Source organism: Lipophrys pholis (genome assembly GCF_963383615.2).
Source record: "Lipophrys pholis genome assembly, chromosome: 1".
In the NCBI taxonomy this organism is placed as follows: Eukaryota; Metazoa; Chordata; class Actinopteri; order Blenniiformes; family Blenniidae; genus Lipophrys; species Lipophrys pholis.
Genome location: NC_137635.1, coordinates 1,817,820 through 1,842,188, shown reverse-complemented (window position 1 = coordinate 1,842,188; position 24,369 = coordinate 1,817,820). Strand labels below are relative to the sequence as shown.

The window sequence follows — 24,369 nt, the reverse complement described above, 5'->3', positions numbered from 1 at the left end:
CAAATTATAAATATATTGAGTACATGTGGCCAACTCTATATAATGCAACTGTTACGATGTATCTGTTATTTCCAGCTATAATCAAATCTCCCGAGGCAACAATATACTGTGCATATTGATTTTTTATTTTTATTTTTGAAGACTTGTCAGTGTATAACTGCAGCACGGGGGCCGGCTTGTGTGAGGAAAGTAAAAAATTGCCATCAGAAAGTGACAAGAGGAAGAAAAAAAAAACAAAAACAACTGTGAAGAAAACATCTTTGAACTACAACCGTCAAGAAATGCGAGGAGTACAGTACACACCACTGATGTTATCTGAGACATCACATTCATTCAATGCAATTTCGCAGAGTGTTCTGCCAAATCACGTTGACACGGAAAATGTCAAAGAATTGTAACTAGTAGAAGAGTCTTCACTTTGCCCTTTGTGTTTCTTCTTCTTCTGTTTTTTTTTTTTTTTTTTCCATGTGAGGCCCCTCCATTACCCCTCCATCCCCACCCGCCATCTTCCCACCCCGCTCCGTCGCCACCTCCCCCGCCACTCCTGCCTTCATCCCTTCTCCGCTCTTAAACCTGTCACTGCCATCAGGATTGCATTTCTATTCCAGTCACGTTGATCACACCGTTAGTGATTCTGGATGACAATTATTCACACAGAGCAGAGCCATATTCAAGGCAGCTCTACCTCTGAAAGAGAGAAGGCACTTAAAATACCTGAGCCCATGTGAAAAAACTCGCAGGCTGGCTATTTGTGTGGGTTTTTTCTTTTTTTTTTAAAAAAATCATTTTGCATTTAAAAAGCAATGCGAGAAATATGTAAAATACCAGGAGGGGAAAAAAATTGACTAAAGGAACATTCATTTTATACTTACAGCCCCACTTTAAAACACACAGTGTAAAATCTATGGGGTAACAAGCTCTGTAATCTTCATTTCCATAATCTTAAACCACAGGTGGCAGTAATTTGGTTATTAAAAGACTACAGTGTGTTTCAGTGTGCTGTAATGCTATAGCGGCGAGGGGAAGACATACAGTATCATCCCCGAGTGCAAAGAAGATAATGAGGAGGCTTTTTAACCAGGCAACCTGATGAGCCCCAAGCCTGCAGAGAAAGGCTTGAAACCATGCCCAACTTCTCAGCTTCCCAAGAGGCTTTTCAAAATTCAATAAATAACATCTGTAGGCGATGTTGGGTGCAGACCTAGCAGAGTGCGTCATAACAGAGAGCTGGCTGAACAAAGAAACCATGACGACTGCCAGGTTTCCATAGCAACTGCTGCAAGGCCTGGAGAGTATAATAGCACATCAATCACTGTCCAAAAAGAACTTCATTATCAGCAAAAATAAACCTTTAGGATCTTTTTACTGTGCAATTGCTGGTCAACTCACCTCAAAACCCAGCTCTTTAGCAAACGTGGCCGCCTCCTGGAAAAGATAAAGCACACACAAATGAGCAGTTAATTACGGAGGCACAAATAAGAGCACAGTGTCACACTCCAGACGTGTAAAGTAAAGACATCTCGCTTCCCTCTGCCCCTCACATGTGCGCCAGTGTCACTTGAGAATAAGTAACCTGAGTTAGTGTTGCTTTTGCCAACTCCTGATTTAATAGGCGTGCAGCCCACCCATTTAAACTATTGCCCGAGATCATCTCGTCTTACCACGGCAGCATGAGATAACACCACCTCAGCCCCCAGCCTTGAAACCAGCACTGAAACCATGATTATGTGCTGGTATGCGGGAATCCCCCCACACTGCAGGCATTCACAGCCTGCTATACATTGAGATAATCTCGGAACAGGTGCACCTTATACACCCATACCAATGTAAATGCAAGCTGTTTCTTTTTAATGGCGTCACCTCCGCACTGATGCCGACAGACATTTCACAGATATGTATACCATATCTTTAGGGTTTCTACACATATCGACGTGAACCACGATTTCAGGCAGCGCAACAGGATAGTCAGTTTAAGATAAATTTATGCAGTATGACTAGAGTTATTTGATTTTTTATTTATTTATTTTTAGCCGTTCTAGTCACACATTTATATTTAGATCCAAAATGCTAAACAGCTACTCACAGATTGCTGAAATTTAGTGTCTGTAGTTAAACAGTGACGGAAATGGAAATCTACACAGAATGTGACAGGTTCTCACATAAGTGACATTATTGCGGTGGTGGTTCATTATAATAGTGGTTTGAGTGTTAACCTCATGAGAGATTTAAATTATCTGAAGAGCAGACTTGATTCTAAATAATTTGAGCTCGTCACCGATTCCTTCACATTATTCATCAGTTTCGGGCACAGCGGCAGGCAAGGCGACGAGGCTGGTGTCAAATTACGCTCACATTCACTGCTCGAGAAGCTTGCTTCAGTCAGAGAATGAATGAAAATAGATAAATATGTTTTTCAGCTCAGAAATGAGGACATCCTATAGTGGAGCTCAATAACAAGATAGGTAGAGCCCCAAAAAGAAATGCGGAGCATAAAAATAAACAATTCACACAAATTCGATGTTGCAACAACTGAGTCTGTCACTCGATTCTTATTCCTGCCAGAAAAGGTGTAAAAAAACCCAAAAAAAACCCATCTGAAAATCTAAAATTGCACAGGATAAAGTGTAAATTGGCAGCAAAATCATGAATGTGATTTGTAGATAAGAGGATTTACACTCGTAATTGATTTTAATGTAAACCAGCGAGTGTCCACACCTTTCGCGTCTGAGCATTGTATGTTTCACAATATACGCAGATGAATGGAAACGAGTGGAATCCATCCAACATTGACAACAGGAAAACAAAAACTATAGATTTATGCACTTGATCATGTTAATTACATTTGCAACGACAATAGCAATGTTCTGGGCGAATGGTCGGCTCACTGATCTGTGTTTCCTGCACGGAATTACAGGGGTACCAACGTGCTGAATTGTGTGGAAAATATTTTCCCAAAGTAACCAAACGACAAGCTTGTAATTCACAATGTCGGTAGCTGTGATGTCCAATATGTGAAGTGTAATAAATAGCCAATGATATGGTCCTGCAGCCGGTGACAGGAGCCGTTGCTTCTCAGCTCGGAAGGATGTGGCAAATCGTCCAAGACAATCTTGTGCACTAAATTCACTTCTGACCCCAGACGGGGCCGTAAGTTGATGCTCTGATTCTAAATAATCCAATTATCTGCAGATGGAGGGCGAGTGTTTGCGTGACCTTGGGGAGAGCTTGACAACCTGGTCCTCAAACAGAAGGGGAGGAGATGACATGGAACAATAAGGTTACTGGTCCCTGGAGGGAAGCCTCATGGCTCTCTGCGTTGGATCAACATCACGGCAATGGCAATATGTCAATTCATCACCCTGCGCCCGTCCGCACCCGGAGCAACAGGCCGGACAATTAGCTGTTGCAGTCAAGAAGCCATTTTTCTAATCCGTAAAGGTAGAGTAGTTGTCTCTTTTCGCCTCCCCTCGCCTTTTCAATCTATTGAGGGCTTAGGTCTCACATTTGTTTTCTTTTATTTACAACCACATATTGACTTTTCTCCTCGGGAACGTTCAATCACCAATGAGAATGAGGGATGTCGCAGGGACGAGAGCAGCTCGGAAAATGTCTTGTCAAAACAGCAATATTTCATATCAAAGGATTTAAAAGAGACACATGAATGAAGGCTGGAGCAACGATGGTGCTGTTGAGCAGCACACAGCTCTGCCTCACCCTCCGTCTCTTTCTAGTTAGCAGCTATAATATTTGTGAGAAAAGCCTTTCGAGCGAGAGTGGGTGTTAGAAGAAAAGATAATTGAAGCAGTGTCTATGAGCCACATGTGTACAGTGTAATCCCTTTTCGGAATTTATTAATTTCTTTGAGTTGTTATGAATGCCAACATCAAAAATATTTTGTGCTATAAGCTCGGCTAAACCTAATATATTGCTAGGATAAATATTGTATGGCTGTAAATATGCAATTACTGAGCCTATACATGCAAGCCAATAAAACTGAAATGATTTGCAATTAAAGTCACGATTCCTTAAGGGGCTTATAGTGTTAATATTCAAAAATCTTGTGTTTTGGGCTACGTACGCTTCGCATTTGACGTGTGCTGTTTTGGTATGTTGTGGTAGACGTTTTTTTTTTTTTCCATACGACGGCCCATGTGCTTCTACAGCTGTTGCCACAATGACGAGTGCTTCGAGTGACATCTGGGCAGAATCCTCTTGTGCTCAAAAAAGCATCTCATTTGTTCGGAGATTGCTGTGATTGCGTGCTCGTCTTTTGATGATCTGCTCTGAGTTGGATTCCAAAAGAGTGAGAGAGAGAGAGAGAGAGAGAGAGAGAGAGAGAGAGAGAGAGAGAGAGAGAGAGAGAGAGAGAGAGAGAGAGAGAGAGAGAGAGAGAGAGAGAGAGAGAGAGGGGGACTGTTGTGGATTTCAGGGCCCTGCAAGTTCTCCTCCTTCTCCTCTTCGGGCAAACAAGGTAAAAGATAACAAGGCGGGCTGAGTGCATGAGCCCTCTGCAGCCATAGTTAGTATAAAGCTATCAGAATGTGAGAGATGTTGCTGCTGTCAGAGGCTTAAACAGTCAAAGGGATATTTTTAGAGAGCTTAAGCTAATAATCCAGAGCCCAGTCGAGGGGGGGGGGGGGGGGGGGGGGGGTCCTACAATTTCTTGCCAAGCAAAATGAAAGAAGAAATACACACTTCATGCAAAGGCCAGTTTTCAAAGCTTCACGCTTTGTTTTCTTTGACAGCGTAAGTGACAGGAGTCTGCAGAAGCAGCGGGACGATTGCTCTCTGGGCTTTTATTTTGCTTAAAAGAAAGCAAAATAAAGCTAGATTCAGTTTTCTTTCAATCACATGCAAACATGTTACGCTTCCAAAACAAAAAGCTGCATTCACTCCGACTGACATTTCTGGGGTCACCGAGAGGTTTTAACGTCGGCTGTAGCAACACCCAATGAAAACATCTGGTGTTTTAGGCCCCGTTTACACGACAACGTTTCACCTGACACCTAACACCTAATACGCAAAAAAAAAGGAGTGCGTTTACACTGCAGCAGCGGACACAGAGACAACAATGTAGTTAGTATGCCGGGCCACTGGGGGGCGCTGTTGCTTGATTTTGTTATGAAACTACACAGACGTGTGTGCAGAGAACAAGACACTATAAACGTGAGGAAGATGGAGAGAACCCGACATCCATATGGACTGATGATGCATCAGATGCTATTAGGGAGTCTCAACTAATAAACTACTGATCTGGACCATAAAACTAGAATATGGACCGCGGGTCGTACCACTACGGGTCGTACCACTACGGGTCGTACCACTACGCGGCCGCCATGTTTGTTTACAACTGGATGTGCAGGCGGGAGGGGGGGAGATGTGCATGCTCAGTAACAGGCTCTGTTGCCTCCATCAGTCTCTGCAGGAGGGATTTGCACCGTGAAAGAATCTTTCCACCTTGGGAGCCGGATTAAAAACTTTGCGGATACAGTGCATCCGCAAACTGGTGCCATGTAAACGGACCCCCCCGAAAAGTGAAAAAAGTTTTGCGGATACACTTGAATTTGTTGTCGTGTAAACGGGGCCTGAGCTGCTCAACTCTCCATGATGTTCATTAGCAACCTGCGAATTGTAAATTTGGTGCAATGGAGGTTTTTTGACCACCTTCACTCAAAACATCTGCCTTTTTTGACAAAAATGTTACAGGAGGCCATTTCAGATGCAAATTGCACAATAATTGTTCATTTTTTTCCCCCCATTATTATTATATATCGCGATATAAAGGTGGATCAGCCATTTTCACAGCCTGACCATCATGTCGAAAGAAGTGTGTAAGGTTTTATGGATTGCACGGGTGAAGTGGTTATCACGGTCACCTCACAGTCCCTTGTCTTTTCAGTGTGGGTTTTGCGTCTCGTCCCTGGGCCTGCATGGGCTCATCCCCCAGGTACAGCAGCTTTCTCCCATCATCAAAAAAAAAAAAGAAGACTCCTCTAAAGCTTCTTTTTCAAGCATCAATTGAAGCCAAGCAACTAGTAAAAATGTTAATTCCTTCTTTGGAGTCTGTTTAGTTGGTGTTCTGAGCCACATGGTACGCTTAATAGAAGACAGCCTGTTCTCTAAGCAGCGATGAGTGGTTTAGTCTATGATAGCAAAAACACAATGGCTCTTAAGGAGGTTTAAGAGATCGCATAGTATGTTCTATTTCTCTAGATTCTTACACAGTGAATGTTTGCTTTTCAAGCGTCTCTGTTTTCTTTCCCTCTCTTGTTATACATTCATACAGATTCATACACTGCTGGATGTAAGAGTCCCCTAAAGAAAAGGAATAAGAAGACTGGAGACGTTATTGGCATGCAGGATAACATATTCTCAGAAACAAACCAAAGCAAGCATTTAGTTTTTCCTCCTCTGTGTAACAAGTTGTCGAGCATATGTCACAGCAGGAGTCAGAGAGGAAAAAAAAAAATCCAATTTCAGTGTTTCCCAAAGAATCTAAATCAAAGAGCAAACCTTAGTGCTGAGGTTAATAAAACTTGATAAGCTGAAAAGCGTAACTCCCTCAGGCCATTCAGAAAATAAGCATTTGCTTGACCGTGTTAGCCCGGGCTGATGCAGAAGCAGAAATTGAATTGTATTTGACATTGTATGTGTGGAGCGGAAACGACGCCGAGGAGGGTATAGCACTGACACGTTCTTCACAACAACGCCCCGTGTTTCCTCCTTCCTTTCTGGGCATTTCAATAAGGGCTCATTTCAAAGACATCAGGGTTTTAAAGCGCTACGGTAAGGGGTCGGAACTGATAACTGCTATTGTGGAAGCTATGTATGCCACGGAAACTGGGCAAACCAGAGGAGGAGAAGAAATTTATCAGGTCTCGACAAATCAAATGAAAATGACAAATCACTTAATGCAGAAACCTTTTAAAGCAAATGGAGCATGACGGGGTCATGGCTTACCAAATAATTCAGCCAATTACCACTACTTACAGATATATATAAATATATATAAAACTATAGTGACATACGACACATTTACCTGCTTCTCTGCATGCAGGCGTAAGACTTCACTGAAGCGAGTCAGACAGCTTTCATAAATGCCCAGTAAAAACAACATCTGGCATTCAACTCAAGTGTTTCCAGTCAGGTTGTTACAGCATGTACTGCGAGCTGATAATGGTGACGGTGGTGGAGGGGGGGGGGGGGGGGGGGGGGTGGTGGGGGGGAGGCTGAAGAATGACTAATGAACACCGGAGCATCAGCAGGGCTCGTCGGTGCCCTTGACTTGGCCTCGGGGTCACGAACATGACTCCTGCTGGATGTCAGGACGTCAGACCCAGCGGGGGTCCAGGTGCCGCCGAACAGGAAGCTGCCACCTCAAAGATATGTGGGCTGATAACAACCGCGGGTGATTATTAATATCATCTTGCAAGCTGATAGCGCCTCACTCATGCTGGGTGGAGGGAAAGCGGCCCGCCTGCTACTGTGCGGGACAGATTAGGAGGAATAAATCACCTGTACCGAGCCCTCCTGAGACTCCCCGGAGAATGCAGCAATCCCGCTGAAGCATGACATGCCACAAACATGAGGGTAAACACACGCAGGAACAACACACTCCAGAGAGGCAGGAGTCGCTTTTACTGCCTCTGGGAATTTACGCAACAACAGCTGATGGTATTTCACTTTGGGTTTTACTGGGCCATTAAGAGGCATGTTTCATCTCTACCTAGTTATTTTGCTGCATTTGAATGCCATCTCGCAGGTTTAATCTTTGTGCACCGACAGGTTTACATCTGCCACTTCAATCAGAATCCATACCAGGGCTTTCTCGTACTCCCCAATGTATTGGCTGCAACTGTTTTCTGTCCAATGTCTTGAAGCAAATTTGTGTGGGGGGGGGGGGGGGGGGGGGGGGGAGAAAGCTCCTTGTTAATAACTTATTTCCCATTTATTTAATAGAAGTCTGTCCACAGTTCAGCAAGTGTCGTGCTGTTACTGGGAGACGATCTATTTTCATTTGCATCACCTTCTGCAGTACATAAAAAGATATTAATTTGCAACTTCTGTCAAATCTCTCTGCTCGCCTCGGGCTACGTTCACTATTTAAATGCACAGAAATGTCACATCTGCCGAGAAACGGCGCTGTGCTGATTGCAAATATTTGTGTCCAGTAAATTTCAGTTATTCCGATCCTGCTTTTGAGACACTGTTTTGTTGCAGAAGGACCGATCATTACAATCAACCTTATTTAAACAGGTTTTTTTTTTTGTTGTTTTTTCAACATTCAACAGAACCACTGGGTAGGTTTTCATGACTCACAGTTTGAAAAACACATTTTATATATTCTGCAGTAAATCTTTATTGAAACAGGAAGTACGGTGGAGAAAGTTCTGATCAAGAACAGCAGCAAATGTGTGTATGCTGAAGAAATAGGACATTTCAAATCTGCTACACAATTAACTTCATTCACAAGGAATATTTTATATATGCTCACTCATATCACTCAAATCAACGGCATACGTGGTTTCTGACACATCAGACAGCAGCTGAAAATAAACATTTTATGAAGAAAAAGAGGAAACGGGATTCTAATGAACAACCCGAAAATAGTTCATGTGAGATTTGTTCAAATGTAAAAGGAAGTGCAAGTTTGACCTGAGCTTTCATGAGACGAATTTCAAACACTGCCCTTGGCTGCCAGTCCATTACACACCTGGAGTAACAGCTTCTGCTATCTATCTTGGCTTGCCTACAAGGGCAGCAGAGAGGTCTCATTCCCAGCCTGCGGGGACGGCAGCAGCACCTACAGCACGGGTCCAAAGGTTAAACAATCAGAAACATGTGCAGTACATAAATATTCTAGCTGATAGAAATCTCAGCATGTGAAAGCAGGCTTTGCATAAGGGGCTTCGGACGGAGGATGTAACCTCAGATAGAGCAGCGGGGACCCGGCAGCCATTCACTCAGTCCATCGGGGCTAATGGAAGCTGTGGCAGCGGCAGCTGCAGCTTTGTGCAGGGGGGGTGGGGGGGAGTTATCAGACTGATGGCCTTATCAGCTCTGAGGGGCTCTATCACACATCTCACCTCTGGGCTCTAACAAGGGGTCAGCCCACAGCGTCGGACTACCACAAACCCGCTATCTCTAAAGGAAGTGCATGAAGGGGAAACAGTGGATGAGCTGGTTTGCTCAACAAGCACCAATAATAGAGCAGAGCTGAGACCGTTCTCATCGCCGTCGCTTCTCAAATCTGATCAGATTGTCAGTTGATTTATTCTTCCTACACTCTCAGGGTTCTTTTGTGCTGGACCGTCGGCCATCCCGTGACTTCTCCCTCTTTCATGAAGACTTATTCCAGATGTTTTGGATCTGGATCTTTTTCCTCGGTTAATTCGCTGCCTCTTTTGTCCGACTTTCCCCCCGCTTGTTCGAGAGCATGTTTTTCTTTCCCTCCGAGTATTAGTATTACTTTGGCCATAAGACTTTATGAGCTCCAGTTTTGCCTCCCGTGTCTTTATGTAGTCTTTCTTTGCGGGACTTTGCAGTAGAACGTTGTCTTAGTTATTTGGCAACGCTTACAAGTTCAATCATCTTCTCAGATTGCTCCTTTATATGTACAAAAAATAAAAAAATTCTGTCTGATGTAATTATACTGATCATCTACAGGGCTGTACTCTTGGCTCATAGTGAGTACATCCCCGATTCAAGTCCAGGTTGGGCTTGGGGATCTTTTTTTTTTTTTTTTTAAATGGCGTTTGCAGGTTCTACCTGTGTGTGCGAGGGTTTTTTCGGAGTACTCTAGTTTCCACCCAGAATCCAAACTATGGATTTGGAGCCATTTGATGACTCTGAAGCACTTGCAGGTGTGATTGTGTGTGGTTGTCTGTCTCTCTGCGTTTACCTTACGATGGACTGTCTGGTGTTTTGTTTCCAATGTTACTATACCGTTATTCTACCGATTCCCACGTCCAATAACGGTCGACCAACTTTCAATGGCCTCCGTGTTTGCTGCCATTCGCAGCAGATGTGAAAAATATGTAGTATACACAGTTGTGTTATTACCTCATGAATTGTCAGAAAGTTGAAGGCTGATTGTTGAGTTCGCGTGAATAAAACATCTGTGTGACACAAGGAGCAAGAAAGTTGATAAACACTAAATCTATTTCTTTTCGTAGTCGTCAACGCAAGTGTTATTTCTGTAGAAATTAATCAAAAATCTTCAAAAGCATTCATAAATTATGAGTAAGTCTAGCAGAATCTGTCCGCACTCGTCTTTTTTAAATTAGAAAACCATCTAAAACTCTAAAGTTGAGATATTGAGTTATGTAAGACAAGCAAAACAAATTGATGGGGCAAGCAGAACAACCTGCACATTTGCCAATCTAACTTTTAAAAAGTATGATCGTCTTAACAAACTGAGAACTCAAGTCTGTTTTTTTTGTTTTGTTTTGTTTTTTTTCCAATGAAGTTTTACTTTTGCATGAGCGAGTTTTAATCAATATCTGGAAGTTTCTTTGGTTAAGGTCTAATTGGTTGAATTCTTCAGCATCTCCATCTCATGTAATGCCGATCCTCACTCATGTATAATGAAGGAAACTGAAATACAATCTTAATACAACCTCTTTGGGCCATATTTTCAAGGCCATTACATATATTTATCCTGCAGTTTAAGTATTAAAAATAATCTGTTGTGGAAGCAACAGCCAGTTTGGAAATGATTAGCATTCATTGAGTTGAAGTTTCCCTCAAGCCTTTGAGTGAAAAAGCAGCGGCTTCAGAGTGTATTTTCTCAGCGATGAGATCCTTCATAAATACACATTTTACAAAGCTGAAAACAATACTGATCGCTTTACGAGAGATTAATCTGCTTGTGTTTTGCCTTCACGTCTCTCTAAACTTCTAAGTGTGCATAAAGGTGATGTGTGTGTGTGTGTGTGTGTTTTCTTGCAGAATGTACAAATCTGACAAGTTGTTTGCTTATGGACCAAGTGAATCAAAACAAAACCCAAACAATCACAGTTATTGCTGGTTGTCCACTTAAAACTACACATTGTCTTTCCAATACTTAGTTTTTTAATTCAGGTTCTGAATTTTAAACTGTGGTTCATGTGATTATGTTATCAAAAACTTGGATTACACTTTGTTTTATATTTTTTTTTAATTTTCCGATAACTGCCTCTGTCATGTTGCAAATGCACCAGCTTGTTTGTGTAGTTCAGCTTGCTTATTCTCTAATTTAACTCCACTTTCATATGAAGGAATGCATACTTTCTTAATAGCTTTGTTTTGTTCCCTTAAAGCAATAAACTCCTCAAAAGTGATTATTGCTCCAACATTTATTTTTCAGTCTGGCTAAAATCAGCCTTTTATTAACATGTGCTAAAAACCTCTGATGAGGTTGAACCTGACGTCCTCGGAGTCCATCGGTTTCTCGCAGCTTATTATCCGGTAAATTCAACATGAGTTTGGTTGCAGGCGCTGCAGACAAAGGTCGAAAAAGCAAACAGCTTTTTTTTTTTTCCCTGTAGGGAACTGTTGAGAACAGTGACCATACCCTCCTGTGTATAATAAACATGTGAGCATTTGGCCTGCTCTATTTACCTCCTAATGAGAAACAAAGATCTGCTCTGGAGGGACTTGCATGCCTCAGACAATGAAAACCCAGGGAGGGAAAGAAAAAAAAAAAAAAAAAGCAAAATAATTCAAACCATTTGTGTGCTTAGGGGACATGAGAGCTTTGTCAGAATAAATTGGCCAAACAAAAATTGAGATGATGTTCAATGTGTCATCTGTTGATGTGGCCTAAGATGGCCGCGGGCCAGATGAAAACCTGGGTGAAGGGAAGGCGCCTTTCAACAAGGAGACGACATAATTTCGCATGTAGGCGCAGAGCAACGTGATTAATGTTGCAGGGAGAGCGACACAAACCACGAGGCTGCATTGGAGGGGCTTTCTTGGCACGGAACCACGACAATAAATTAGGGAAAACAATGATTTTGTGGAGCTGAAGGAGGAGCAATGGGCAGCTTAAACTATGTGACATTTCTAAAATAATCCCACAGGTGCCATTATGCATGCGACAGCCAAACAACCATTTATGAGGCTTTGCTAGATTATAAATGTTGATTTGTCGTCCTCCGATCGGGAGTTTTTCTGACCAATCGGAGAGTGGGGAAGTCCTCCACTGGAAAACATGACTGTATAGGCTGCACTGTGGGAATACAATCATGAGAAGACAAAGGCCAACCCTCCCGCCAACTTTTCTGTGGATAAGAGGATTGAAGAATGGGGGAAGCAGCCGTACAAACTCCGAGCAGCAGTGATTTGGGAGGACGACAGTCATCAGGCCTGTGAGGGTATCCGCGAAGCCCGCTGGTATTCAAACTTCTTTGAGACCCTGCAGCAACAAGCTGATATCCTGCTCATCTCCCGCTGTCATAGAAATATACTGGCCTCAGCACCAGCTGAACGTGGGCACTATTGATCTGCTCCCAGCGCAATATCTCCTCTTACATCCATAATTATTCTCCTTCAGAGGACTCCACTGTGTGCCCTGGCTGCCCGGCCCGCTCTCGATCTGCCTCCTTGTTAAAGATGCTCTGTGGTCTCACATTTCACGTCGCTCTGCCAACGACCCCCCTCTCTTAACCCCGGCATTTTCAAATATTTCATGGTTCAATCCCAGGGTTGGGGAAGGCGGCTTCGGCACGGCACAATTACAGTGGTTAGCCGGACTCCTCTGGTGGAGCCATGCTGGCTCCCAAAGTACCATGACTCGCAAACAGACAGCCAGGAAAAACAGAGGAATGTCAGAGAACGACCACTCTCCTGCACTGAATCCTTCGCCAGCCCGTATACACGTATCAAAAGACTGATGGGTTAATTGTAGCCACGCTTGATGTGATCAAGTTAAGTAGTTCCCAACTTTGTTGGCTGAGAGCCTTTTCAAAAGAAGCAATACACTCTCTTCCTCTGACAAGCTAAACTCATAAGCAACTGGAAAACCACTTGGCGAACTCCATCAAGGCTCAGAGGCGGGTTTTCTATGATGTGCTAATTTGCAGCTGCAACCACGATATAGTATAGTATGTCTAGATGTATTCCAAAACTGTCAAGAGTCTCACTTAGATCTTTGCTTACCCAGTCACAGTCGTCCTGAAAGTTTATTCTGCAAGAATTTACTATATTTTTTTGTACTACACGTCTCAAATACAAATAAATGGGATTATCAGATGCGTATGGGAATTAGATAAATTTCCTAAGCTGCAATATTGATGTAACCAGAAGAAAATTCTTTATTATAGCCCACGAGTTGGATCAGCTGTCACAGTCATTTTACTTTAGATGCTAAAAACAGACTGATTGGATCACAATTGGGTCAGACCAGTAAAATAATAGAATAATAACATACAATTACCACCTGCATTTTTTCCCCCTCTGTTTTAGTGCTGAGAAGTAAAAGTAGATGTTAAATGTTCAGATTTTATGCACGTCTCTCAAAATGTATTATGAGCAATAAGGCCACGGCCCTCCTATGGCCTTAAGAGTTCTTCCATGTTTTAACCAAATGGGAGCAGAACTTTTACTGTCCTGCTGAAAAACTAAACCAATGGCTCCAAATGCACGACTTCCATTATAGTGAAAATACAGGAAGTAAAATCTACTTGTCCTCTATTTGAATACACTTTTCCCACTTCAGCCTCACCAACAGAGACTGCCAGTAGCTTGCAGTATGCCAGTGTGAGAAACTATACAGAACTTCATGTAATGATTCCTGAAAACTCAGCTCACGGCTGAATTCAACAGAATGTCTCTGTAGTGATATTCCACATATTGCTGGTTTTACAATCTGCAATATAATGATTACATGTGTCACGCACAGTTGTGTAGTGGAAAAGAAAACTATCCTCAGTCAAGGGTTTGGGCATGGGAGGGCCTTTTATGTGCAATTTGTACGTCCTTCATGTCCATTTCTACAGGGACTCTGCTTTCCTCCAACATGCACTGCTAATGGTGGTTTTGGTAGTATAATTTCTTTTCTTTTTTTTAACAATTAACAATATAGAAATGACAACAATGAAGGTAAAAACAAGTTTAAGGTTGCTGGTTCAATCCCCCAACCTCCCTCTGTCTATACGTTGAAGCACCCTTGAGCAAGACACTGAAGTCCAAGTCGGTCTCGGTGGATTGATCGCCTGTGGTGGCAGGCGCCTGCATTTTATGTGCGAGTATATGGATGAATGTGATTAAGAGTGTAAAGCACTGCAGGGGCTGCTAAAGCATTGGGAAAATCTTATTTAAGTGAAATCCATTTACCACTGGTGCCATAGATGGCTTTACTAACAAGTGCTTTATGACGATAATCATATACAAGTGGTTCCAAACTGATGCACCAAAAGTGAACGACTTGTCCATCATGAACTAAAATGGACATTGTGGGTGAACGTTGCAAGAATTGAATTACAAAGCAGACTTGATGAAAATATATATTCATAAAATGTGTTGATTGACCAATTGAGAATTGCTGGTGCAATGAAAGCAAAAAACTAGAACAAAAACCTGACATTTCGACTAATTGATTCATCTTATGTTAATGCTAACAATCTATAATGGTTTTTCTTGTGACCAACTGTATGACAAAAGTGATTAGAAAGCAATTAGGACATTTTCAATACGACTCATTTGTCTTTGAGAATATTCAGGGGGAAAAAAAACCCACTGATTTGATTTTCAACAAAGAAAGAAAGAAACAGGAATAAAAAGAAAGTGGCTTTTCCATTTAGCAAATCATCACAGCTAATGCGCGCCATGACTCATCATACAACTCGGTAACTGTACGTCACACTGAAGGTCAGCGTACTCTGGCACCGAACTGCAGGCATGTGACTCATCGCAGAAATAGCACGTTCAATTAAAATTCATTTGTGAAAGACACAAAGGAGAGCAGCAGCTAATACTTCATGTCTTTTCCTCCAATGACACATTGTGATTGTTCCGCCTCGCCGGCTTTAGAGATGGTTCTGTGTTCGCCCTCCCAGTTGGCCTGTGGGGCCTCGTGAATAAACACATAGAGGTTAATGTCTCATGTTCTCCCCTGTTCTCTGCAGACAGCTCTGACAGGAGGAGAGAGACGAGCCTAAAAGGAAAGCTGTTTCAGTAACACGCTAATCTGGCTCTCGCATCTCTTTGTTTTAGGCAGTGAGACGGGTTATTTTCCCCAAGCTACCGTTGAGAAGCACATCTCCAGTCCGCTGTGGGTGAGCCGTCAAGGGGAAATTCTTCCTCCTATTCTATTTATTATTATTTTTTTTTTCCAAGAGCACCCCTCTCACCCTAAGGGGTCTTTAGTGAACTTGCCATCACCCACACATCCTGACAGCACAGAGCGCGTACTTCCACAGTCCTGCACACGTCACTGAGGCGATAAACAGCCACGGGCCCTGCCACAGAGATAAGCCTTCCAAGCAGTCTATCAAACAAACAAAGCCAGATGACGAATCTGGTGAGATGTTAAGAAATGACGCAATATTGCCCGTGTATCTCCTCTGCCTGCCTCTTTCTTTTTTTTTCTTTTTTTTTTTCCATCTACACAGACACACACACGTGTATATATACACTTGTACACCCACTTCAGCCTGTCCTGGAAAAATCATTAGAGCCCCCACCAACACCACTATCCCACCCCCAACACACATGCACACATACGCTGCATGCAGATGGAGAAAAATAGGGCTGAGAGCCAAAAGGCCTGAGGGGCTTTTCATGACAATAACCTTCTGTAGAGTTGCTTGTATCCCTCCACCTAGATCATGGAAAAGGTGCTGAGGGACGGATGGGAAAATAAGCAAGATAACCAGACAAAATATAAGACGAGGAAGATTCACACAAAGCGCAGAGGAGGAAGAAATCTGTGTCATTTTGTTCTAATGGCCTGGAGAGATGGCAGGCTAAATGCTGTTTTAAAACAGCTTGAACATTCAAATGATGATGGCTCCTTTTGCCTCAGCAAAACACATTAATATATAGCCGAATGCCATTTCCACTTTTGTTAAATGGCTCACCTATTGGGTATTCAATTACAATGGCTGTCTCTGGTTTGGAAGACGGGGCTGGGCCCCATATAAATAAGCTCCCTCTGAGTGTGGAGCCGCACAATGCATCGGACAGCAATGGGAAGCATGTGGAGCGCCTGTATGGGGGTGGCACATCATGTTAATGGACAAGGAGTGTGGAGATTGTTGGGTGTTGGTTGTGAGGCAAAAAACTAAACCCCTCATGGTTGAAAAAAGTGGATTTTTAAACCATTTTCCATGATATGGAAAAAAAAAAAGAGTCAAAACTGCTGAAATAATCTAAATTGAGAAAGCTGTGAATCCTGGCTAAAGAAAAACATCAGTCAGGGTGATTAATCCCGTCTTGATTAATCGTTCCATTGGTCTATGATATGTCTAAAATTCCACCACACAAATCCACCAGTAATGATCCAATCTACCCCCCCGCCCATTGTGTGGTTTATCTCTTATGCTCAAATAGCAAAAGCAAATTGTGGCTAATTTTATCGTCGAATCCACTGGCATGTGGTTTTTCCAGCGGTAATGATTCCCTCATTTGGGCCTAATTAACTGCGGCCATTAAATGGAGGGAAATGTAATGCCCTGGGTTCCATGTCAGGTAGTCAGAGGAGGACAGCACAGGAGGACTCAATTAGGCCTGCGCTGTTCCCAGGTTATCACACGACATGTTTGCCAATTAAGTGAAGTAGCGTCTGATGTCTATGCTCCTCCGTCGGCACCGTCTCACAGGCCCCGGCAACGCAGAAACGGCACTCCTCTCCACCCCCTACCAGCCAAGGAACAGACACTACACTATGCCCCAAAAAGGCAGTAATTATAGGATGGATGGGAGACTATTATATAAGCACGAGGCTGCCGGTAGGCCAGGCAGGGCCTGCTGATGCCAGGTTTCAAACAAGTACCAGCAGGATCGAGTTATAGCAGAATTACCGAGGGTAGACTCCGTCAGAAACACAGACACATTTCAACATCAGAAGCGGGGGAAAACAGGAGAAGGAACAGGGGCTATTGACATTTTCTTTGACGTCTGCGGTGTTGCACGACTTGTTTTTAGCATTTCAAACGATCAAAAGTGAGCTGGAACCTGGTTGAAATAAGTTCGCAGTCATGTCATATAAGTCTTGATTCTCCCCAAAAAAAAAAAAAAAAAAAAAAGCTCAAATTTAGCACTAGTCACTTTGTAACCATGAAAGCTTGCAGCTGCTTTAAACATATTTTTCCCCCCGCTGAGGGCAGCTCTGTATCGTGACTCAGTAAGTGTGGGAGAGGAAGCCAGAGACAGGCAGACACATTAGCCTTCCCTCATGGCACATTCTGCAAGGCTATAGGAGTCAGTCCACATGATCCCGACTGTCACTGACTTGTTATGAAAGCATCGGGGGCTGAGGCTTATCCATCACGTCGGGGGGTGGATGTTGAGGTGAGAGGACGGCCGGGGGGGGGGGGGGAGGGAGGGGGGGACTGGAGGGGGCTGGAGGGGGCGAGCGTGGGCGAGGCAGCACTGTTGCCCGTCACTCACCATGCACCACTGCATGACCGCCAACCTTGTCTGGCTTGTGCACAATGGGAGGTCTGGGGCCTGACTGTATGAGCAGTCATTCCCCGCTCCCTCCTCCCAGAGAGGAAGGCCAAAAGGAGTCAAAACACTCTGGACAGACATTAGTTCTATAGAGACCTTTGAAGACCTCACTGCTTGAGGCAGCTGAGCAGTGAAAATCTGCTCAGTTTTTTTTTTTTCCTTCTTCTTCTTCCCAAACTCTTCGTTGGCGTTCTTAGCCGGGTTCGGTTCCTGAGAGCAAGCTCAGACAGAGACTCCAAAAGATAATCTCCTTCAACAAACATACATTGCAATTATCCAGAGTCATTAAACTGTAATGACTGGAGGTGTGAGCAAACTTCTTAAGCAAACAGTTACAGTACCACCCACCTGAAAATACATAACGCTTGCAAACTGTACGCCAAGGTTTAGGAGACAGAATCGTTCCTCACAGCAATTAGGGAGCAAGAGAGAGGGAGAGAGGTTCATACGTAAAAGAGAGGTCTTATGTTGGGAGTGGAAAGAAGAGAGAAAAAAAAAAGGGAAAAGCTGAAGTCAGCAAGAGCAATAAATCCTCAGATGCTGAGCAGTTTCTTCCAGTTCTGTCCTGCTCTGTGGACCCCATCTCTAACCTGGAGACAGGACTCTGTTTAGTAGCTTTAGCAGCGGGGAGGCGAGTTCAGTCCAGTGAACCACTCCCACCCCTCCCCGTCCCCCCCCCCCCCCGAAGGTGCAGTTTGTCCAAGCGCTGCCTAGAAGTCCAGCTCATCCGGCCCGCCGGCGGACGAGCTGCGTCGCCGTCTGTGACCACAGCTTGACCTCCAACCGGCCACTCGCTTCCACAAAGCTGGGGGGAAATCAATAGATCAACCAGCGTGAAGCGGGGACGCGACTGAGAATGAATGATTGCCAGGCTAATTTTTATTCATCTCTTTATGAGGCAGAGATAAGTGAGAAGTTTAATGAATACTGAGCGGCACCAAGAGCTGAATCAAACAGAAGACGGGGCATTAGGATTTAGTCTGAAACAAGGTGAGAAAATTAAGTGTTAGCTTCACGTATAAAGCACTTACAGAGCTGATACTTCTGCCAAGTATAGGCACTCTGTTTAATCTAATATTTGTTGAGATCTTTTCACAATACAGTGAGAGTGAAGCTCATGAGGGCACCCAAAAAAATCAACGAATCAATAAAATTCATAATTTTAAGAATCATGGATGTCTGTGAAAAACAATTATCTGTTCCACAGGTACTAAAGCATTTCACTGTAGATCACCAGCGCACACAGTAGGGCGGGATGTGGGACATTTTTGTGAAAAACTTGCATGTATTTTCTCTGGGTAATCTGGTTCCTACCACAGTCCAAAAACATGTATTTGAGGCAGATTTTGACTCTGAATTGCCGAAAAGTTTGTGAATGTGAGTGTTTGTTTGTCCGTGTTTGCTCTGTTTGGACTGGTAACCCGTCCAGGGTGTAAACATCCTTCACTCAGTCAGTCAGCTCGGATCAGCTCCAGTCATTCTCTAAGGTGGATAAAGTGGAACACAGGATGGACGGATAGACGAGGAAAGGACTCATTCTGGCATATCTTGGAAGACGCTTCATGGATGTGACAACAAAATAACACCAAAGTGCCTCATTTAGAGCCTGATCACCCCGGAAAAACTACTGACCTGCCTATTGATCCACGATCAACCACTTTATAGTGAAAAGTTTTAAAATGTTTATCTGAGACGACCATCTTGGGGATAAAATATGATGTGTCTCTGATATTTCTGTGAGTCAAAATGCAACATTTTTGTTTAGCTGTAATTTAGTGTAGAACTGCCTCAGGATGCTAAATCAATTTCATAGTACATGGAAAATAAAGTTGAACTGCATCACATGCTGCCATACCACAAGATATCCCATGATCGTGCTTTCTCAGGACAACTCAGTAATTCCTATTTTAAAAACAAAGTCAGAGTGTGGGTGGATGATGCAGGAGGGTTGGCGCTCCTATCACTGTCATTATTTTGAAATATTCGCGTAAGAAGGAGGAAGGTCAAATAATATCATCTTCATGTTTATGTTTTGCAATAATAGATGTCTCATCACTTTCACAAGTAGAACTGTCTGTGAATGCGTTCAATAATAGTATTTTGTCATATTACCTTGGATTCAATCAAAGCCTACAGTATCATAATGTACCATATTAAAATGTCGTGTAATATATAGCATGTTTTTTTTGTAATATTAAACCATTAGTAAAGCACGGGCAAGTTTTTCCCAGTGGAGGTGAAGCACCGCTGGTGTGTGTATTTGTGCGTGTTTTCCAGTGAAAACATGCTATAAAAGTGAACGCACCGTAACATATAAACAACAAACTGCGCGATCACGGCTGTTACATAGTTCCAGGTGGGTAAACACGAGAAGACACACAAAAACACAGGCTGAACACGTCTCCCGTCACTTACCGTCTCGTTGCCGAACAAGATGTCGACGTAAGGCATAACCTTCATCAGAGGCTCTTTGAAGAACTGGCTGATGAACGGCGCCGAGAGGTTCAAGCAGAGGAGTTTGTTCTTATCTGAAACGTGCTTTGCCACTTTGAGGATGGACTCCGGGGACACCGTCAGGAAAAAGCCCTAAAACAAAAAGTCAGGAGACAATCAATGTTTACCACGGTTGTGTTTTCAGCAGTGTGACTGACTTTAACTGAACCAAAGGCGTTTATGGGCACAGGCAGTATTATCTGTGTTTTGACAGGGAAACCAGGGCCAGAAAAGACTGTAAGTATGACTGGCTCGTATGAACTGAAACACTTAAACTGCTAATTTGTGGGTTTTGGTATTCTGTCAAAGCAGTTTTCGGGAGTCGTGGCTTGATATTATTGAGAAAACAGTTGAGCCAGGAGCGGTTGGAAAAAAAGCAATGGCAGCGCTCAAACGTTTATCTGAAACGGTTTCTAAGAACATACACAGAGCAACAAAGAAAAGGAAAAAGGGCAGGGGGAAAAAAAAAAATCCATCCAGGACAAAGCCTGTGGCTAGGCTCCAAAGCTCGTACTGGAGGAAGCAACATGCACCTATCCGATGATAGGGCGAACAAAAGTCTTGTCTGGACTCTCCTTACTTGGAAACAAGAGAGGCAGGCCCACTCATTGTGTGAATGAATACAAATCAGGTAAGAAAACACCTTTGTGTTTCAGGTGGAAACCTGAAGCGAGACTCTCCTGCAAGCCACACAAAAACACTCCTCCTTTGATACTGATCTTCTTAACCTTGTTTTTCAGCAACAAGCTGCTCTGTAAAACCACCGTGTCACAATAGGGGCAAAGGGGAGGAGGAGAGGAAAGGAAAGTTTCAGCACAGTGATACATTTAATCTGGCTGAAAAGCTTTCATTGTGGACTACAGTGCGGGTCTCATTAAAGCACTATGACATTTGCAGCAACAGAGGAGCGACCTCCATGAGAAAGAAAAGGGTATAATACCGATGAATAGAGGGTGACTGTGTAGTCAATCAAAAGTACAAGGCATTACAATACAGCCGTGCAAAGCAGGTGAATTCTTTATTACACATTTATGGTGTCATTCATTCTCTGGGCAGACATTTTCCTTCCTCCGGTGGGCTTGTATGTCCTACGGCTTTTTGGAAGTGTCTTTAAGTTAAAACCCAGGTCGACCTGTGGTTGCTATGTCACGGCACCATCTGCTCAAGCCTAAAAAGGTGTTTTCAATGGGTCTGGGAGCACAAAAGGAACTCACTCTGGGCTAATGGGCCATCACTGACCCTGACATTTTTCTTTTGCGGTGCGCCAACGTGTCAGAGGAAGGGAAGATTGTTTTCTGACACAAATGGGCTTTTTTTCTTTCTTTCTTTTTTTTTCAGTAGTTGAAAATAAACTGTCATGGTTACCGTAATGTTAAGACTGATCAAAGGCTGGTGGCTCGATCAAATATCCTGAGGGGTGGTGAACTTTAAAAGCCGTGCCATAGCTTCTCTAATCACACGCTGGCTCTGTGTAATTTACTTCTAACCTCGGTACCACTGCCAATGCAATCACACTAAGTCGCTCTGAACACATAACCGATTTCTAAAAGGATTATATCCACGCAATACAAAATCTCACAGGTTTAATTCCTTTTAAGCGCATTTTAGGTGTCTCAAAAAACTCTCTGCGAGCTAGTCCAAAGGATAACATGTTTTTAGGGAGAATCAAACGAGGCACACTTTTACATGAAACCATGATCTTTGTAATTTTACTGCTTCTTTGAAAATGGGCAGCTGAGTTAGAAAGTCACTGCAGTGTTGACACATTGAGAGTCTTAGTCAATCAATTAGGAAACGTGCTCATGGTGTTTGAATCCACGTAAAGTAACCAAACGGTCTATATCTTCCTTATCTGCCAAAAATAATCAGCTACAATGTGAACATGGCAAAAAAAAAAAAAAATCCACTTTTACAAAGTTTATTGTGTTTCTGGGTTGAAAGTCACAGTAATTCTGCAGGAATCTCGTTCATAAAAGTCTCACGAGCCATTCTTTCCACCAGACTCTCAAAAAGCCGTGACTCCGGTGGCTTGTGGGAGAAAAAAAAAAAAAAAAAAAAGCCAAAAGTCTTGAGCCACGTGAAATTCCAGTTAGCATCAGTGGTCTCCGCTGACTACGAAACAGGAGAAGTTAAGTCTTCAGTCCTGCGGTGGAGATCACGTATCAAGAATAGCAGATCCAGTTTCCCAGGTGTCAGAGAGCCCTGTGAAGTGGGGAGACGATCACATTTCCAGGTCAAGATGATCAAAGTGCCGAGTACACTTCGTACAATTTCCACCCAGCCAAATCATTCAATAAAGCGCCCAGAGATGCTTTTTCTTCCTGGCAGACAATAATGCGCAGCGATGTTTGGCTGTGTTAAGTGGTAATTTGAGGGAAGAGGCATGGCATCCATTTTCAATGCCCCCCTATTTATTTTTGGGGGGGGGGGGGGGGGACTTCCACTTTACTCAGACAAAGAAAATGTCTAAATGCTACTGAGATGAAATTACTAATAATCTTACCATAGAAGTCATAACGAGAAAGCGGCACACACTTCGCCTGCATTGTATCAGTGCCCCCCCCCACCCCCACACCACCCCCCCCGAGGCTGCTCCCGTCTAAAAAGCCGGGTGTGATGGATGGCATGGTGTCACCGTGCTTAAAATAAAAGTGGACATCTGAAGGGTAAAAATGATCTATTTTGGGAAGGGCATTTTCATTTGCACCAGCAGCAGAGGCAGAGGTGGTCATGGAAAAGGAAAAGCTCCCCCCCCCCTCCCCCTCCCAGGTCTATTTTAATTCAGCAGGGATAAGGGGGAGTGTTCAAAGCACTGTGTCATGAAGGTTTTATTTGACACTTCCTATTACTCAGGAATGATGGAGGGAATTTAAACCATCACCACCTCAGTGAAAAGAGTAATTATGTCCACTGCACTAAATTTAATCAAATCCCAAGATTTTGCTCTGGTTTATTTCTTCAACTGCAAAATCACAGGTTTCCCTCAGCGGGATTATCAACCTTTTGATTTAACAACAGATGAAATGACGACATTTAATGTGAAAAGCTCCCTTCATGATCTAAAGTTGTTGTTGTTTTTTTTTTAAAATCTCATCTCACCGGTTAAGTTTGTGCATTAATCTATGTTTTACGACGCAGCAGGCAGATGTTAAAATCCCCTGACAGCACGCTATCTGTCCAGACAGCACCAAACAGACTCGGCGACTAGCCGCTGATCACAGCGGAGTAATTAGCAGCTGAAGAGCCGCATATTTCCCCCGAGAGCTGCTGGATTAAAACAAAGGAAAGGTGGCTATTGTAAAAAAAATTAGATATATATATATAAAACTTTAAGTCAACTGCTGCTGCTGGATGTACACTTCAATAGATGCACACAATTCAGTACAATAGCTCAGATCTAGTTTGGCCAAAAGCTTTTAAATTAAGTAGACCACACACCGCTTAGCGACCCCCGGCTACACGGGCCCCCGACCCTTAGAGGCACGAACTCCCTAAGACCCCTGCAGGTGAGCTTTGGTAACTGGTGTTATCTGGAGGATGTCAGCAGCAGATCTTTTGGGTCCCGCAGGTGATGCAGTGGGAATTTCACAGGACGAGATGCATCAATGAGCCGCGGCCACTTGTGACCCCGTCACCGGTTCATCCCTTTTTTCCTTCTTTTGCTAGAGAGAACCGCAGCTTTAAGATGCTCCGACAAAGTCGTCTTAACCGCTATCAAATACCTTCACACAGAATCCTTGCTTCTAACACATTAACTTTAAATACAAAATGTTCAACGGGTCAAGTCAAAATGGATGATATTGTCCGCTGATCAGGGTATAACTACACGAGATGTCCCGTATTATTACACTATTATTACCAAATTAAGCAAACCGTCACCTTGCTACACATAGCGCTGGAAGATCAATAAAACTGAAAACTTTTTTTTAATAGTTTGTACTGATTTATTGGTGCAGATACATATTTCATTCTGTTTTCATTTTGAACTACCGGCCAAAAGCCTGAGTCTCGTTGCTTCTTTGAAACTGTGATTGTAAATTTTATTTTCAATTTACATAGATGTAAGTTACTTTTTTAAAATAAGTAGCCATACTTCTCATACATTCTTGTAGTAGAACTGCTCAGTTCCAATCTGCTCCTCTGGCAGTGAGAACGACATTTTCAACTAGAATCAAAGATGTCCACCCTTGAACTCCATCTTTGTTTTTACGTTTACAAGCATGT

General features: G+C 43.1%; 1 protein-coding gene across 2 annotated transcripts in view; it reads right to left on the bottom strand.

Moving 5' to 3' along the window:
- adkb (adenosine kinase b) overlaps nucleotides 1–24,369 on the bottom strand; it is a 122,777-nt gene that overhangs the window by 16,044 nt on the left and 82,364 nt on the right. For both annotated transcript variants that reach the window (XM_080458843.1, XM_080458844.1), the window contains exons 7-8: nucleotides 20,068–20,238; nucleotides 1,390–1,425 (exon numbers count right to left, since the gene is read on the bottom strand). In XM_080458843.1, the coding sequence (XP_080314969.1) occupies nucleotides 1,390–1,425; nucleotides 20,068–20,238 (207 nt within the window). The remainder of the gene's footprint in view (nucleotides 1–1,389; nucleotides 1,426–20,067; nucleotides 20,239–24,369) is intronic.